Here is a 15,966-nt window from a genome sequence, read left to right on the forward strand (position 1 = left end):
CAGAGGTGATGAGGAGGTGATGGGCCGGTTTGGTATCCAGGAGAGGAATGCACAGGACAGATGGTGGTTGACTTAGCAAAAAGGATGGAAATGACTATAGTGAATACTGTCTTCCAGAACAGGCAGGAACACAGGGTGACATATAAGAGTGGAGGTGGGAGCACACAGGTAGACTACATCTTGTGTAAACTGTGTAATCTGAAGGAGATCAGTGACTGCAAAGTAGTGGTAGGTGAGAGTGTAGCCAAACAGCATAGGATGGTGGTGTGTAGGATGACTCTGGTGGTGACGAAGATGAAGAGGGCAAAGGCACAGCAGAGGACGAAATGGTGGAAGATGAAAAAGGAAAAGTGTTGCATGACTTTTAAGAAGGAGTTAAGGTAGGGTCTGGGTGGTCAGGAGGTGCTTCCAGATGACTGGACAACTACAGCTAAAGAGATCACCGAGACACATAGGAGAGTACTTGGTGTGTCATCTGGAAGGAAAGCAGATAAGGACACTTGGTGCTGGAATGAGGAGGTACAGGAGTGTATACAGAGAAAGAGGTTGGCTAAGAAGAAGTGGGACACTGAGAGGACTGAGGAGAGTAGACAGGAGTACAGGGAGATGCAGCGTAAGGTTAAGTAGAAGTAGCAAAGGCCAAACAAGGGGCTTATGATGACTTGTATGCTAGATTCAACAGTATAGAGGGAGAGACTGATCTATACAGGTTGAAAAGACAAAGAGATGAGAAGGACATGCAGCACGTTGGGTGATTAAGGACAGTGATGGAAGTGTATTGGCAGGTGCAAGTAATGTGATGGGAAGATGGAAAGAGCACTTTGCTAGAGAGGTGGAGGTTTGTCCTGGAAAGGAGAGGAATGAAGGTTAGCCGCAGTAAGACAGAGTACATGTGTGTGAATGAGAGGGACCCAAGTGGAAGAGTGAGGTTACAGGGAGAAGATATCAAGACGGTGGAGGATTTTAAGTACTTGGGGTCAACAGTCCAGAGCAATGGAGAGTGTGGAAAAGAGTTGAAGAAGCGTGTACAGGCAGGATGGAATGAGTGGAGAAAAAGGTCAGGTGTGATGTGTTATAGAAGAGTTTCAGCCAAAATGAGACAGAGGAGAGACAGGAGAGGAGACAGAGCCGGAGGTAGCAGAGATGAAGATGCAGAGGTTCTCCTTGGGAGTGACCAGGATAGATAGGATCAGGAATGAGTACATCAGAGGGACAGCACATGTTGGGAGGTTTTGGAGATACAGTCAGGCCAGACTGAGATGGTTTGGACATGTCCAGAGTAGAGATAGTGAATATATTGGTAGAAGGATGCTGAGTTTTGAACTGCCAGGCAGGAGGCCTAGAGGAAGACCACAGAGGAGGTTTATGGATGTAGTCAAAGACTGGTGTGAGAGAATAGGATGCATTAGACAGGGTCATATGGAGGCAACTGATTTGCTGTGGCGACCCTTGACGGGAAAAGCCCAAAGGAGAAGAAGAAGATGCGCCTCTTGGTCAAATTATAAGCAGTTCCCATTGTTATGCTGACGACACACAACTGTACATGCCCATAAAAGCAGATGATCGATCAGAATTAATTGACTTAGAGGCCTGTCTTTCTGCTGTGAATAGTTGGATGTCAAGTAATTTCTTGCTCCTAAACCCAGACAAAACTGAGATGCTAATCATTGACCCTGCCCAACATAGACACCAATTTGAAAAACTATGTCTGTAAATAACTGTTTGATATCCCAAAGCTCAACAGTCAAACATCTTGGAGTAACGTTAGATCCAACTCTCTGATCAGCATATTAAAGACGTGACAAAGATCGCCTTCTTTCATTTACGCAATCTCCAAAGTTAGGTCCTCTCTATCTATGGCTGATGCAGAGATTTTGATTCATGCCTTTGTGTGCTCTAGACTTGACTATTGCAATGTTCTGCTATCAGGGTTGCCTCGGTCAAGTAGAAGAAGCCTTCAGATGGTTTTGAATATAGCAGCAAGAATCTTAACTAAAACCAGGAAATTTGACCACATTACCCCAGTATTAGCTTAATTTCATTACACATTACACTGTTAGATCTCACTTTAAAGTACTTTTAATGACGTAAAAAAGCGATAATGGGCTTGCTTGCTAACGCCTACATGTCTGATCTGCTTAAACCTTAAAATCTGATGAGGGCTCTCCACTCTCAGAATACAGGTCTCCTGTGTGTTCCCAAAGTAAAAAAAAAAAATCAGCTGGCCAGAGGGCCTTCTCTTATCGCGGCCCTTTCCTGTGGAAAAATCCCGCTATTAATATTAGAAAGTCTGAATCCGTAGATATCTTTAAATCTCGACTCAAAACTGTTCTCTTGAACATATAACTACATTTGGGGGGGGGGCAGTCTCGATGTTTAGGTTCAGCCTAGTCCTGCCGACGAGCTGTAGGATTTCTTTTCTTTTTTAGGCCACTGCCTGTCATTAATCCTCTGCCATTTTGGTCCCCCTAGCACCACTCTCACCCTTGCTCTCTCTCTCTTTCTATCTCTCCCTCCCTCTTCTGTTCTCACTCTCAGGCCTTTGTGTGGTGGATCATTGGCTATCGGTGATCTCTCTCTGCTTCCTTAGCTGGTGGTATCAAAAGCTACATGATTGATCTGCATCACCATCTACTAGAGGAGTCTGGTTCCATTTCATCTGGTTCAGCTATGGTTTGGGTTTTGGCAGGGGTAATCATACAATTTATTTTTTTTAAAACAATGACTTAAGCATTTATTTGGTCTGTCCTCAGAGTGGTGGATCCTCGGCAATTGGTGAACTCAGTCTGCTTCATCGGCTGGTGGTGACTCACTCTACTGGATGGATCAGCGTGTTTTTGTCGCACATTTTGTGATTGTTACTGTTATTATTGATTTGTTGTTAATCTGTACATGCAATATCTATTGCTTCGTCTGTCCGCTCCTGGAAGAGGGGTCCCTCCTCTGTAGTCTTCCTGAGGTTTCTCCCATCCATTTTTTCCCTGTTAAAAGGGTTTTGGGGGGAGTTGTTCCTTATCCAATGTGAGGTCATACTGCTTGCAGTACGCAAAGGTCAGAAGTATATCATCCACGTGCAGGCTGAAAAGTCCTTTGAGACATTTCTGTGAATGTGGGCTATATAAGAATAAATAAACTTGAAACTTATCCCAGACCGGGGACAAAACAAAATGGCCAACAAAAAGCAAGGCCGAAAATCCAGCAACAGGAAAAGCATTATTCCATCTTTGTTCACCAGGGGGCAGTGTGGTCCCACAAAGAAGCAACATCAAGAGCCTTCAAGAAGAAGATCCACATGCCTGCTGAAGATGTTCCACTCTTTGGAATGGTGTTTCCACCCCAAGTGACTTCAGATCAATGATTAGTAATCAGAGACATGGACTGATCAATATGATCATGTGGGGCAGCAGCATTCAACTAATTCAGAATGCTGCTGCCCGTGTTCTGACCAGGACCAGTACCAGAGACCATATTTCTCCTGTGTTGCTTCTCTGCACTGGCTTCCTGTGAAAGCTAGGATAGATTTTAAAATACTCCTCCTCACTTACAAAGCCCTTCATGGCCAGGCACCGACCTATCAGAAGGAACTTTTAGTTCCATATAATCCATCTATAGCATTACGCTCTCAACATACTGGCCTACTGGTGGTTCCTAGAATTTACAAAAGTAGGACGGGGGCTAGAGCCTTTTGCTATCAAGCGCCTTTATTGTGGAACCACCTCCATACCTCAGTTTGGGAGGCAGACACCCTCTCACTATTTAAGACTAGACTTAAAATGTTTCTTTTTCACAAATTTTACAATTTAGGCAACTTAGGCTGCTACGTCTATTCTTATAGACCTGCACTGCTGGAGACTCAACATCCAGACTCACTGAGTTCCTCTCTCCTCCTCCTTCTCTCCAACCATCTGTTATTCCTCCTCCTCTCCGATCTCACTCTCCAAGTCTCCAATCACACCCTACTAACTCAACTTCTTCCCTGGAGTCTCTGTGTTCTATGTCCTCACAGGTTTTTCTCAGGTTCACCCCTCATCCACCCGTCCGCTATGGAGCTGCTCTTCCCATCCCACCAGTATCACCCCTAACCTAATCATCTGCTGGGGTCCAGCTTCCTTTTTTCCTGTGCCCCACCATACTGTTCCACCCCTCATCCGCCCATCCGCTGCGGACCTTACTCTGTGGACCTGCACCTCCAAGCCCACCAGTACCACCCCTCATCTATCCAACGGCTGGGGTCTTGCTTCCTTTCTTCCACCGTGCCGCCATAGTCATCCACGCAGCTGTAATTGTGCCTTGACTTTAGCAATGGGAAACATAACATTAACCATATTGACTCTGACTCTATCTGGTCTATCTGCCACTCTCTCTCTGTCTCTCTTTCTCTTTCCCTGTCCTTATCTTCCTTTGATTTCTTTTCCACCCAACCGGACAAGGCGGATGGCTAACCAAAAGAGTCTGGGTCCTGCCCGGAGTTTCTTCCTCATCGAGAGAGTTTTTCCCCGCCACCGTCGCTTATGCTTGCTCTGGAGGGTTCAGTTAGGCTTCTCCGTCTGTTGAAGCGCTTTGAAATGTCTGTTTCCATGATTAAGCGCTATATAAAAAAATTGATTGAACTTGATTGGTTCCTGGACCACTCCTCATTCAGTACCATACTCCTGCAGATTACTTGTGTCCACTTCCAGACTGTGGAGGACTGTCATGATTGTGGGGCTCTGTACTTGTAACGCTGACTGACACATTAGACAGACCCTTCATCTGGGCTGTGATTTTTATAAAGTTTTCCTCGCCTGCTTAGTGTGGGTTACTACATGTCATAAAGCCCTCAGAAACAAATGGTTATCTGTGAATTTAGGCTCTACAGGAAGTCCTCAAGATACAAGCATCTGACTTACAAACATTCATAGATACAAACCTGTGCGTGGTGCCGTATACAACTACTATTGTTACACTTTCTGTCTGACTTTTGGTGGCCAGGAAGTGACTTCGGCGAGTCATTCACTTCAGTGTTGTGGAACACCTTGGTGGATTAAAGCTAAGCCCTACACCCCCCAGGAGAAATTTCACCAGCAAAGATAGAGATGTTAACGTTACACTACAGTACTACAGGACTTTATTTATTCTACGTTGTTTTAATATCCTGTAATTGTTCCTAGCCAGTCTGATGGAATAAAACTTTAGTACTTGACCTCAGATGGTGATTATACGTAGATTGAAATGTAATTAATAACATGTGAATATTTCAGTTGTGAAAAGCCTCTCAGAACCAGGTTGAGGATTAGCTGGACTTCTGATCAGTCACCCCCCCCCCCCACAGGAGCTCACTGCCACCCTGATCCAGGTTTGGAGATCACAGAAACACAATTTCTCATCAGGAGGCTACCCAGATGTCACAGGCAACACAGACAAACACACTGGGGCCACACCCACCGAGTCACCCAATGAGCTGCCCTGATGGACGTCAAGCATGTTTTTAAAATTTGACTTAGATGTTGGTGTGATGTTGAATCCAGGCCTCTGTGAGTTCATGGTTTGGGTTTCCATTGACTGTGGAGGTCATTTTGTTTTCTACACATCATTGGACACAGAGCAGTCAAGTCTCACTCATATGCAGTCTGCCCACCTTGTTCTTGGGGGGTCCTGGAGCTTGAGTCCTGACTGGCCTTTGAAGGAACACCACCTGTTTTGTTGCCAGGTTCCCATCGCTGAACACAAACAAACAACAACGGTAAAAAAATGTGGCCTGCTGGATGGGCGTGTCCACCACTGTGGCTGCAGTGTCTTTCTCTACCTGTCATGTCGGATTATGGGGGTGGGCAGCACACATGTGAGCAGCCAGCCAAACTCAGCCAAAGTGTGAAGGAGGAGGCCATAGTCCGTCTTCACATTGGAGCCCTGGAATGTAGATTAAGGAAACATGTGACCCAAGACCTGGTAAACACACACGGACAGAACAAGTACACACTAGAGGTATAGCTGGACCTACGTCGTTCTTGATTATATGTTGGCTTTCAAAAAAAAAAAAACACGGAAAAATAAAAATCAAATTGACGTCATTTTAGTCCACTTTGTCCACCACAAATACTGGTATCATAAAATCACTAGTAAAGCATTAAAAACACATGACTATCATGTTATTGTACAATAAATCAAAGTAAAAACATATATTATTAGCCCATAATTTTTTTTCTGTAGTTTATTAAAAATAAAGTTTTATAGTTTCTCAGCTTAAAATACATCCGTATTAACCAAATATTATCAAAATACATTCATGAATAAAGTTCAGTCCAGAACTATGAATGGTTATCTACAGTTTAGTCTGGAGACAAGTTCATTCAACTAAAGTAATATTTCCTGGAACGGGTTAAGGACGTCAGACAAGGTTCACCCGTCTACCATGTCATCATTTCCAGGGTTTCACCAAATCCCCACCCCCAAGAACAGGCACCCTAATTTATTTGTGCCATATAATTACTGGAGTTTACACATGCTGCCTGCCCCATTAATAATGGGGGGGGGGTTGCTGTGCTTCTGTTGTTTCATCCCAAACACTGCTTAAGGCCTTAAAACACCAACGGATGGATCACACAGTGTCTACAATCCCGTCTGTTAGATCTGCTTCAATCGTATCGTAAGCTGCTGCAACTTCTTCGTCTTCCTCTGGTTCTCCATCCTCTGTTCTGTAACTCGATTAGTCGTTGTGCCAATAAATTCATGATTAGAAGCCTGATTTTCACTGACAAGCTGCACCAGACTGTCCCCCAGTCCTCCCTGTTGAAAAGCGTGCCTGAGGTCTGTAGATGTCACTGACAGTCAGTGACCTCATGACCCTCCTGTATCCACGTCAACCATCTATGTCAGTCAGTTTCACATGTCAAACCAAACGCTTCTGAGATCCAGTGAGACGACACTTTCTTTCGGTGCAATTAGACAGTAAATCAAGCTACCATCATCAGACCATCCACACACACACACACCCCCACTGACCTCGATGACGGTCCACTGCTCCACCACAATGGTGTCGTTGGCAGGTGGAGATGTGCTCTTTTCCTCATACACTAAGAAGCCCTCCAGAGACCTGGGCACTGGTTCGCCTGAAAAACACACACACACACACACACACACACACACACACACACACACACACACACACACACACACACAGTTAGTTGTCCGTCGGGGCTCACAGGTAGAGCACAATAGCCTGCATGACTTCAGTCCCATGAAGGACAGGACATCTCCATTGTGATGGTAATGATGATGATGATGGTGGTGGTGATGATGTTGATGGTGATGATGATAATGATCAATCAATAAAGTTTTATTTATAAAGCATTTAATCATGGCAACAGACATTTCAAAGTGCTTTAACAGACAGATCCTCTCTTGGGTCTGGCCTTGACGTGGCGAGGGGGCTTGTGTGTTCCAATGACCCTGATGAGCAATACTGTCGGGAACTTGCTCCTGGTAGGGTCACCCATGGTGGGCCGGTCTCCAGGGTAGGTTCTAGACGAACAAACACCCCAGCGTGTCGGCCCGCCGTGAGGTGGCAGCCCAACCAGTTGTTAGCCTATCCTGCAGAAGGCTAACAACCCATCCAGGAGAAACTCCTTTGTTACGAAACTGACCACAAAAAGGAGCCAGACTGACCAACACGATAAGGAACCCCAGCCTGCCCCCGACCAACCAATACGGATCGACCTTCGTCATAGGACCCATGTGGCCACATGGAACGTCCGCTTTAACATCACCCTGGCAGGACTCTGTGAATTACGATGGCGAAACAACAGCAGGCGACCACTGCTACATCTGGAGTGGCCCCGAGAGAAGGACAGGCCTCTACGGCGTGGCACTTGCCTTCTCAAAGGGACCCCGTACGTGCCTCATCAGCTGGACTCATCTGAGCGGCAGACTGTTGTCGGCCTGCTTTCTCCACCAACACAGCAAGATGACGGTCATTGTTGCCGATGATCCCACTGATGTCGCTGATGAGGATGCGAAGGATGCCTTCTTTGACCAACTCCATCAGGCTCCGGAGTCTTTGAAGTGTCCCTCGGCAACTACCACCTGACTGATGTGGAGTATGCTGACGACACCATCCTGCTCAGCACATCCTGCAACCAGCTGAGAGACGCCAGGGAGCTAAAATTCCCTTTTAAATAGTCTAATTGTTTAGTTGAGAAATTAAATCTTAGGTTTTTCGCAGAGAGTCTGTTGAATTGTCAACAAACTCATCAATTTGAGATGGACCAACATTAACTGAGCTAGGAAAATGACTCAGGTGCGGGATTAAATCAAGCATACTTGGGATTTCTTCCCTCAATTTAAAAATATCTTGATCTGATTAATATCCAGCACAGTGCGTCCTCGCGCATTCATGCATCAACGCTTGCGACTTCACCTCATCGCAGATTTTTGGTAGGCAGTCATGTGATACCATACAGGCATTCCATTGGCTGACGACATCCAGAAGTGTGCATGAGTCTCGGACTTACGTGAGACACAAAAGTGCTCTAAAAAGTCAATAAGAGTGTTGGAAAAGGTATAACAGATAGAAGGTGAATTAATATCAGAATGGGGAGAGGTCATAAACGTTTAAATTACCGTAAATAATAATAGTTTGTCGCTCTATCGCGGAATTCGTTAATCGCGTGTGGTTCCTGGAAGTCATTAACCGCGAGGAACGAGGGCGCACTGTACCACCATTTTTGGCAGGAAGAGAATTACACAAAAGCCGAATATCGAAAGTCATCAGGCAATGGTCAGAGAGGATGTTGTGGAAAGACGAGTAGCTCTTCAATTTCAATCCCATAAATCAAGACTAAATCCAGAGTATGCTTAAATTGGTGAGTAGATTCCTGTACACACTGACTAATGCTTGTGGAGTCTAGTAACGACATTAATGCGCTACTGAGGCTGTCATTACTGTCGTACACGTGAATATTGAAATCAACAACAATAATGACCTTATCAGTTTTAAGAATCAAACTAGTTAAGAAGTCGGCAAATTCAGATACAAAGTCAGTGTATGAAACAGGAGGCCGATAAATTATGACAAACAATATACTGTAGGTTGGAGTAATTTGTGGATTGGATTTGATAGGCTCAGACTAAGACTTTCAAATGAATTAAAGATCATTTTCGGTTTAGGGCTCAGTCATAGCGAGGAATTAAAAATAGAAGCAACACCTCTTCCTCGGCCTGAGACTCGAGGGATATGATAATTTAGGTTACTAGGGAGAATGGCTTTGTTTAGGGAAAAATACTCATCCTCACTTAGCCAGGTATCTGTTAAAAAGAATAAATCTATATGATAATCTGATATAATGTCATTGATTAAACAGCTTTTAAAGACAGGGATCTAATATTCAAGAGACCAAATTTTATTTTCTTGTACTCTGGAGCAGTTGGAGTCTTGGTTTTGATTTTTATTAAGTTTTGATATCCAGTTGCTTTTCTCTGGACTTGAAATGAATTAAGACTGTAAGACTCTGCATCCCAGTCTCAAATCTGGTTCAGGGTTTTGGGTTGGAAATAAACACAGTCAGATTTTTGGACAGGAGAGCAGCGCAGGTGATGATGATGATGATGATGGTGGTGGTGGTAATGATGAAAATGATGATGCTAATTATTATAATGGCGATGATAATTATAATGGTGATGATAATGACGATGGTGATAATGATGTTGGTGATGATGATCCTGTCTGAGACATCGGCTGAGCTTATGAAGAGTGTGATGGTGAAGCTTCTTGCTGCTGCCACAGTCTGAGAGTGGGTGAGTGTATTTCCATTTCTTTGGGGCCAGAGTCCCACAGACCATGTGAGGGAACCCTCCTCCAAGAGGAGGGGCCACAGTCTGAACAGGAAGTGTCTGTTTGAGCGTGTCTGTGAATGACTCTTTCATAGGAGAGGATAATGTGTACATGCTAAAACAAGCTCAGGCTGTGTGTGGGATGAACGCCGCCCACAGGCCCAGCTTCGACCCCTGACAGTCAGTTTCCCAACAGCAGGCTAACCTGATCTTCATCGTTTCTCAGTCTTCGCCCTGTATGTACTTTGAATTTATGTGGATTTTATCGTAATTTCCAGACGTACATATGTCGATAGAGGACTTAATAAAAACAACTTAACTGGATGGCTTCAATAGCCTTCAGAGAAGCTTCAGGGCCAAACAGGAGACACTCTGGATACACAGGGACTTGCTCTGATATCAGAACTGTTGGCAAAACTATAGCCCATCCAACAACTAACCCACCTTTTGGTGTGTCCCAGTAAACAAAGGAATCCACCAATGACCAGCCTTTGCGGTAGTAAGCAGCAGTCAGCTCAAGCCAATCAGCTTCGAGAGCACTGACGACCTGTCCCTTCCTGGAAACACGCATGGAGAGTGCCCCCAGGTGGTACTGGCAGACCAATGAACCCAGAGGAGCAGAGCCTGGAGCCCAGCAGTGGAAGAAGACGAGCAACCTCAAGTCTGAAGGGAGAAGACAATTTCAGAATGAAGAGACGGAACACACAGAAACTGGACATTGAGCCAGAAGAGACGGACACAGAAACTGGACATTAAGCCGGAAGAGACGGACACAGAAACTGGACATTAAGCCAGAAGAGACGGACACAGAAACTGGACATTAAGCCGGAAGAGACGGACACAGAAACTGGACATTAAGCCGGAAGAGACGGACACAGAAACTGGACATTAAGCCGGAAGAGACGGACACAGAAACTGGACATTAAAACCTCAAGAGACGGACACAGAAACTGGACATTAAACCAAAAAGATGGACACAGAAACTGGACATTAAACCAGCAGAGACAGACACAGAAACTGGACATCAAACCAAAGAGACCGACAGAAATTGGACATAATACCAGAATAGACACAGAAACTGGACATTAAACCAAAGAGACCGACAGAAACTCGACATAATACCAGAATAGATGGACACAGAAACTGGACATTAAACTAGACACGAGCGTCCAAAACATTTAAATATCATGGAAAAGCGTTCTTTTCTTCTAATTACATTCAAACAGTGAAAATTTCAGATATCTTAATTTATTGCAAATGTTACTATTATTATTAGTAATATTTCAAGTTTTTTTTAAATAATTTTACTGACTATAAGTGACAGTAAGAGAATGACAAACAGCTAAAAAAATCTAGTCTCAAAATATTAGAATGAGTCACAAAGGATTGATAATCTAGACACTGACTGCGTGGTTTGAACAAACAAGTGCATCAAAGCAGCCTGGAGATAATCGTCATCTGAGCTCAGACTGAAGCTCTGCTCGTCTTGCTGGTGGGTCTTCATCTCATCTGGAATGTGGGCTCATCTCCCTCTGACGGGGTCTCCACAGGGTTCAGGTCAGGGCAATAACATGATGGTCAGCAGACCAACCCTAGTCATTCTGTGGACAGCAGTCCTGCTGGAACAGGAGACCAGTGACTAGCTGGTCAGCAGACCAGCAGAAAGTGCTCTGAACTCTCCTGGTAACGGCTGTGTGGACGATCACTGGCTGTGGCAGCTTGAACTGTCTTTCTTCACTCTTCCTTCAGACCCCGGACCCGGACTTTCTAAATGAAGTGCTAAATGTTCTTTCATCTAGTGAATGATGGTCCATCTCTTATTCTCTATAGCCCAGGTCAGATGCTTCTGGAACGGCTTGGCACCCAGATGTGACTCTTGCACAGCAACCCCTCGCTTATTCGCGCTTCATGATGCATGGCTTCATTACATCGCTGATTTTTAGTCACTTAATACCCATACGCGAGTACTATTGGATGACACATTCCGTGTGAGCACTGTGTTCTGAGACTCTCGGTTCCTCCTGCAACTTTTCTGTTGTGTGTGTGTTGCCCTGAGTTGGCCTACATGTGTGTTCTGCATGTGTTCGCGAGACGGAGAAGGGGACGTGAGAGAGTGGGAGTGTAAGCGGGAGATCGTTGTCAGTTCTTGTCTGTTCCTTGGTTTCCTTAAGGCTTAACTCCAAATAAAGATCATTCAAGGAATATCGTGTGAGTCATCCTTGCCCAGCATAAGAAACACCGGGGGTGTTACAAGTCTACACGAATATGGGAAAAAGTAATTCAGATATAAGGTAGGTTAATATCAGTATGGGGAGGGTTCATGAATGTTTAAATTACTGTACATAATAAAATCAGTACTTGGTTGCTACATCGCGGAATTTTGTTTTTGCAGGTGGTCCTGGAACGCATTAACTGCAAGTAACGTGGGATTACTGTAGTCGGTTTCCTGGACTCGTCTGTGTGTGTGGAGGCTGTTGATGCTCTGACTCCAGCCTTCATCCACTTTCAGTAAAGCTCCTCCAAGTTCTTGATTCTACTTTGACAATCTCCTCAAGGCTGAGGTCCTCCCTGCTTCAGCAACTTTTCCTACCACAACGTCCAGTCAACAGCTCTGTGTGACCAGCAGAATGTTGATCAAAGATCTTCTGTCAGTGAGTGTCTTATAACCAGCAGTCTTTCCATCATTTGGTAACGTGTGCTGAAAGTCCCCGAGATATTTATATTGCTTATATAAATATTTCCTTAAGCACAGGATGAAACATTCTAACATATTGAGACATTTTGTAAGCTACTGGCCATACTGAAATTTTTTTTGTTTAGTTTATGTTTTTGTTTTTTAAATAACTCACAAAAATACTGAATCTTTCCAAGATATTCAAATTTTCTGAGATGACCTGTAGTTAGTGAATGAAGTCTGGTTTAAATCTCAGGACATTAGAAGTTATCCCTTGTGAGACAAACTTCATGTCTGACCCCTTAGGGGCCTCCAGGGGACTCAGGTGAGTCAGGAACATCTCACCAGGACTGGAGAAGTTCTCCTTCGGCTCTCTGTGACCAGACGGTGTACTAGGAGGGGTTCTCGGAGGGGAGCAACAGCCACTCTTTGTACTGTGCACCCTGCTGTTGGTGACCCCGCTGACCTGCTGCAGGACGGAGCCGATGAACTGGACCCCCCCACAGGCGCTGCTGTTCACCTGCCCAACAGACCAAACACAGTGGAGAACATACGTCAACGGGCTTCACCACCATCAAATCAGATTCTGTGATGCATCCCTCCATCATCCATCCATCCACCCATCCATCCATCTTCAATCACTTATCTGGGAGGGGTCAACAATCTCAGCAACAATGACCATACTCTGGAACATACACCACTTCCAGCTCTTCTGGGGGGTTCCCAAGGCATTCCCAAGCCAGCAAAAAGACATAGTCCCTCCGGCATGTCCTAGGTTTTCCTCGCAGTCTCTTCCTGGTGGGACATGCCCAGAACACCTCCCCAGGAAGCGTCCAGGAGGCATCCAGAGCAGATGACCCGAACCACGTCAAGTGGCTCCGCTCGACAAGGAGGAGCAGCCACTCTACTCCAACTTCCTCCCTGGTGAATGAGCTCCTCACACTATGTCTAATGGTGAGCCCAGCCACTCTATGGAGGAAACTCATTTCAGCCGCTTGTATCTTGTCCTTATGGTCATGACACAAAGCTCGTGACCATAGGTGAGAGTGGGAACGGAGACTGACCGGTTAATCGAGAGCTTCGTCTTACGACTCAGCTCTTTCTTCACCACAACAGACCTATACAACGACCACATCACTGCAGAAGCTGCACTGATCCATTTGTCAATCTCACTTTCTGTTTTTCCCTCACTGATACTTAAACTCCTCCACTTGGGGCAAAGACTCTCCACCGACTGGGAGAAGGCAGACTTTTTCTGGTTGAGAACCAGTGCCTTCGATTTGGGTGTGCTGATCTTCATCCCACTTGCATCATACGTAGCTGCAAAGCGCCCGAGTGCACAATGAAGGTCCAGGTTTGATGTCTAATAGGACAACATACTCTGCAAAGAGGACAGATTAACTCCTTTGGTCCCCAAACCGAATTCCCTCCGGATCCTGGCTGCATCTCGAAATTCTATCCATAAAGATTAGGAATAGAAGCGGTAATAGAGGACAGCCCTGCCAAAGTCCATCATGCATGTGGAACAGGTCTGACTTATTGCCAGCAATGCAAACCAAGCTCTAGCTTCGGTCATACAGGGACTGGACAACCCTCAGCAAAGGGCCGTAAACCCCATACTCCCGAACCACTCTCTACAAGATACCGTATTTTCTGCACCATATGGCGTATTGTATAAAAAGGCGCAGTCTAAATTATGGAGTTTATTTCTGTACATAAACCACACACACAGCGTACCTCATCATTCAGCGCATGCTAGAATAAGGTAACGAAAGCAAAACGGTCACTGTGGTTGAACTTTAGTGTATTACCTATTTAAAATGTAAAAATACACCCACATTATTTAAAAAAATATTTCTATTATTTTATTTTTTGATCAATCCGTCGTAAATCCTTCGAGGTCCTCATCTTTGGTCTCTGAATTAAACAGCTCAGCAATTTTACAATCAAACATGCTGGGTTCTCTCTCATTGTTGTTGGAGTCCGTCTCGACAACAGTCGAAGCAGACACATTAGTCCAGGCATCCTCTATCTATCCATCCACCCATCTATCTTCAATCACAAATCCGGGCCGGGTCACGGGGACAACAATCTCAGCAGGGATACCCATACTTCCCTCTTCCCAGACACCACTTCCAGCTCTTCTGGGGGGTTCCACCACTCACCCTATGGTGGGTGGAGTTACGCCTCCACTCACATATGATGCCATAACTTGCTCGGTGCTGACTCCCAGTCTTGATAAACGTGTGTTCATCGTCTCTCATCCATCACTCCCATGACATATACAGCTTGACTTTAATCACTCTATTACACCAATGTCCAGCAGTTGGAGTTCTTTGTGTCATCCTCTTTTGTCATCTTTTTGTTCTTTTGTCATCACCCTCACACACCCTCACACAGCTCCGCATTAATTTGCTTCACATGGTTTTTTACGGTAGCGGTGGTATGGGCGTGCATGGAGTCACATGTCAAGAGCCGGCAAAGTGTGAAAAAACCACCCGGTCTCTTTACGTATACCTCTCTCATAGCCACTCTCTCACTTTGTCCTCGTCCATCCAGCCATTTGGATTGACCTTAACGATGATAACAGCTGGAAACTTTTCTTTCGGCAGTGTCTTCCTTTTAAAATCACAATAGGCAACAGTTTTGGCCCATTACCATGGTAACCAAGAACAACAGGGAAAGTCGACTTCTCATGCCCCGTGGTCCGTATGTCCCTATTCTCCTCAGTATGGGTCACGGGGATATTAAAAGTGAGAGGGACCTCGTCCATGTTGGTAATGTGGTCCTGCTGGATCTTTTTGTTGGTGATCTTGTCGCTGCAGTAGCTGTGGAAGATCTCCAGCTTTTCTGCTGTGCCAAGGTAGACCTTGCTGCGAGATGGCGATGTTTCGTAAAACTAATTTACCAAGACGGACCTCCTTGAAACTGTTCAATATTCATGTCTTGTGCTATCGCTACTGCCTTTAGTCAAATGGAGACACAAGAGATGCTTCTCCAGGCTGTTCTTCGTTCCAGAATCCATTGCTCCAGTTGGTCTTCCAATTCCAGCCACCTCAACTTTTTACCACGGAAACTAAGTTTTGTTTTCTTAACTTGGCGCAGTTGATCCTCTTGCTTCCTCCACTTTCAAACCATAGATTTGTTGATTTTAAATTCTCAGCTGCTCTATCACCTTTCAGAACTGCGTAACTGATAGCCTGGAGCTTAAATTGAACTTCGTAAGCCTGTCTCTTTGCCGATGCCATTGTCAGGGGTTTTTAGCCAAACAAATATGGTTATGCAGCATATCTGTGATACAGTACTGGTATACATACAGGCACCTACAAGAGGTGTCCTGGAGGTAGCCTTGCATCATTTTCTCATTGGTTTATCGCTGCTGGCGTACGTAGTGACATATTACTTCCTATGTCGATGTAAGATGGCCGACGGTCAGTATAGCAGAGTGCTGACTAAAATCGCACAAAAACATTTTTATAAATTTT

The 15,966-nt window shown here is 45.0% G+C and overlaps 1 protein-coding gene across 2 annotated transcripts in view; it reads right to left on the reverse strand.

The window, feature by feature from the left end:
- The window catches only part of rftn2 (raftlin family member 2), a 35,892-nt gene that overhangs the window by 4,501 nt on the left and 15,425 nt on the right, over positions 1–15,966 (reverse strand). For both annotated transcript variants that reach the window (XM_068330148.1, XM_068330147.1), the window contains exons 4-8: positions 12,827–13,001; positions 10,252–10,470; positions 6,982–7,088; positions 5,786–5,889; positions 5,618–5,699 (exon numbers count right to left, since the gene is read on the reverse strand). In XM_068330148.1, coding sequence (XP_068186249.1) covers positions 5,618–5,699; positions 5,786–5,889; positions 6,982–7,088; positions 10,252–10,470; positions 12,827–13,001 — 687 coding nt within the window. The remainder of the gene's footprint in view (positions 1–5,617; positions 5,700–5,785; positions 5,890–6,981; positions 7,089–10,251; positions 10,471–12,826; positions 13,002–15,966) is intronic.

The sequence above is a fragment of the Antennarius striatus genome, chromosome 12, assembly GCF_040054535.1.
Source record: "Antennarius striatus isolate MH-2024 chromosome 12, ASM4005453v1, whole genome shotgun sequence".
Taxonomy (NCBI): domain Eukaryota; kingdom Metazoa; phylum Chordata; class Actinopteri; order Lophiiformes; family Antennariidae; genus Antennarius; species Antennarius striatus.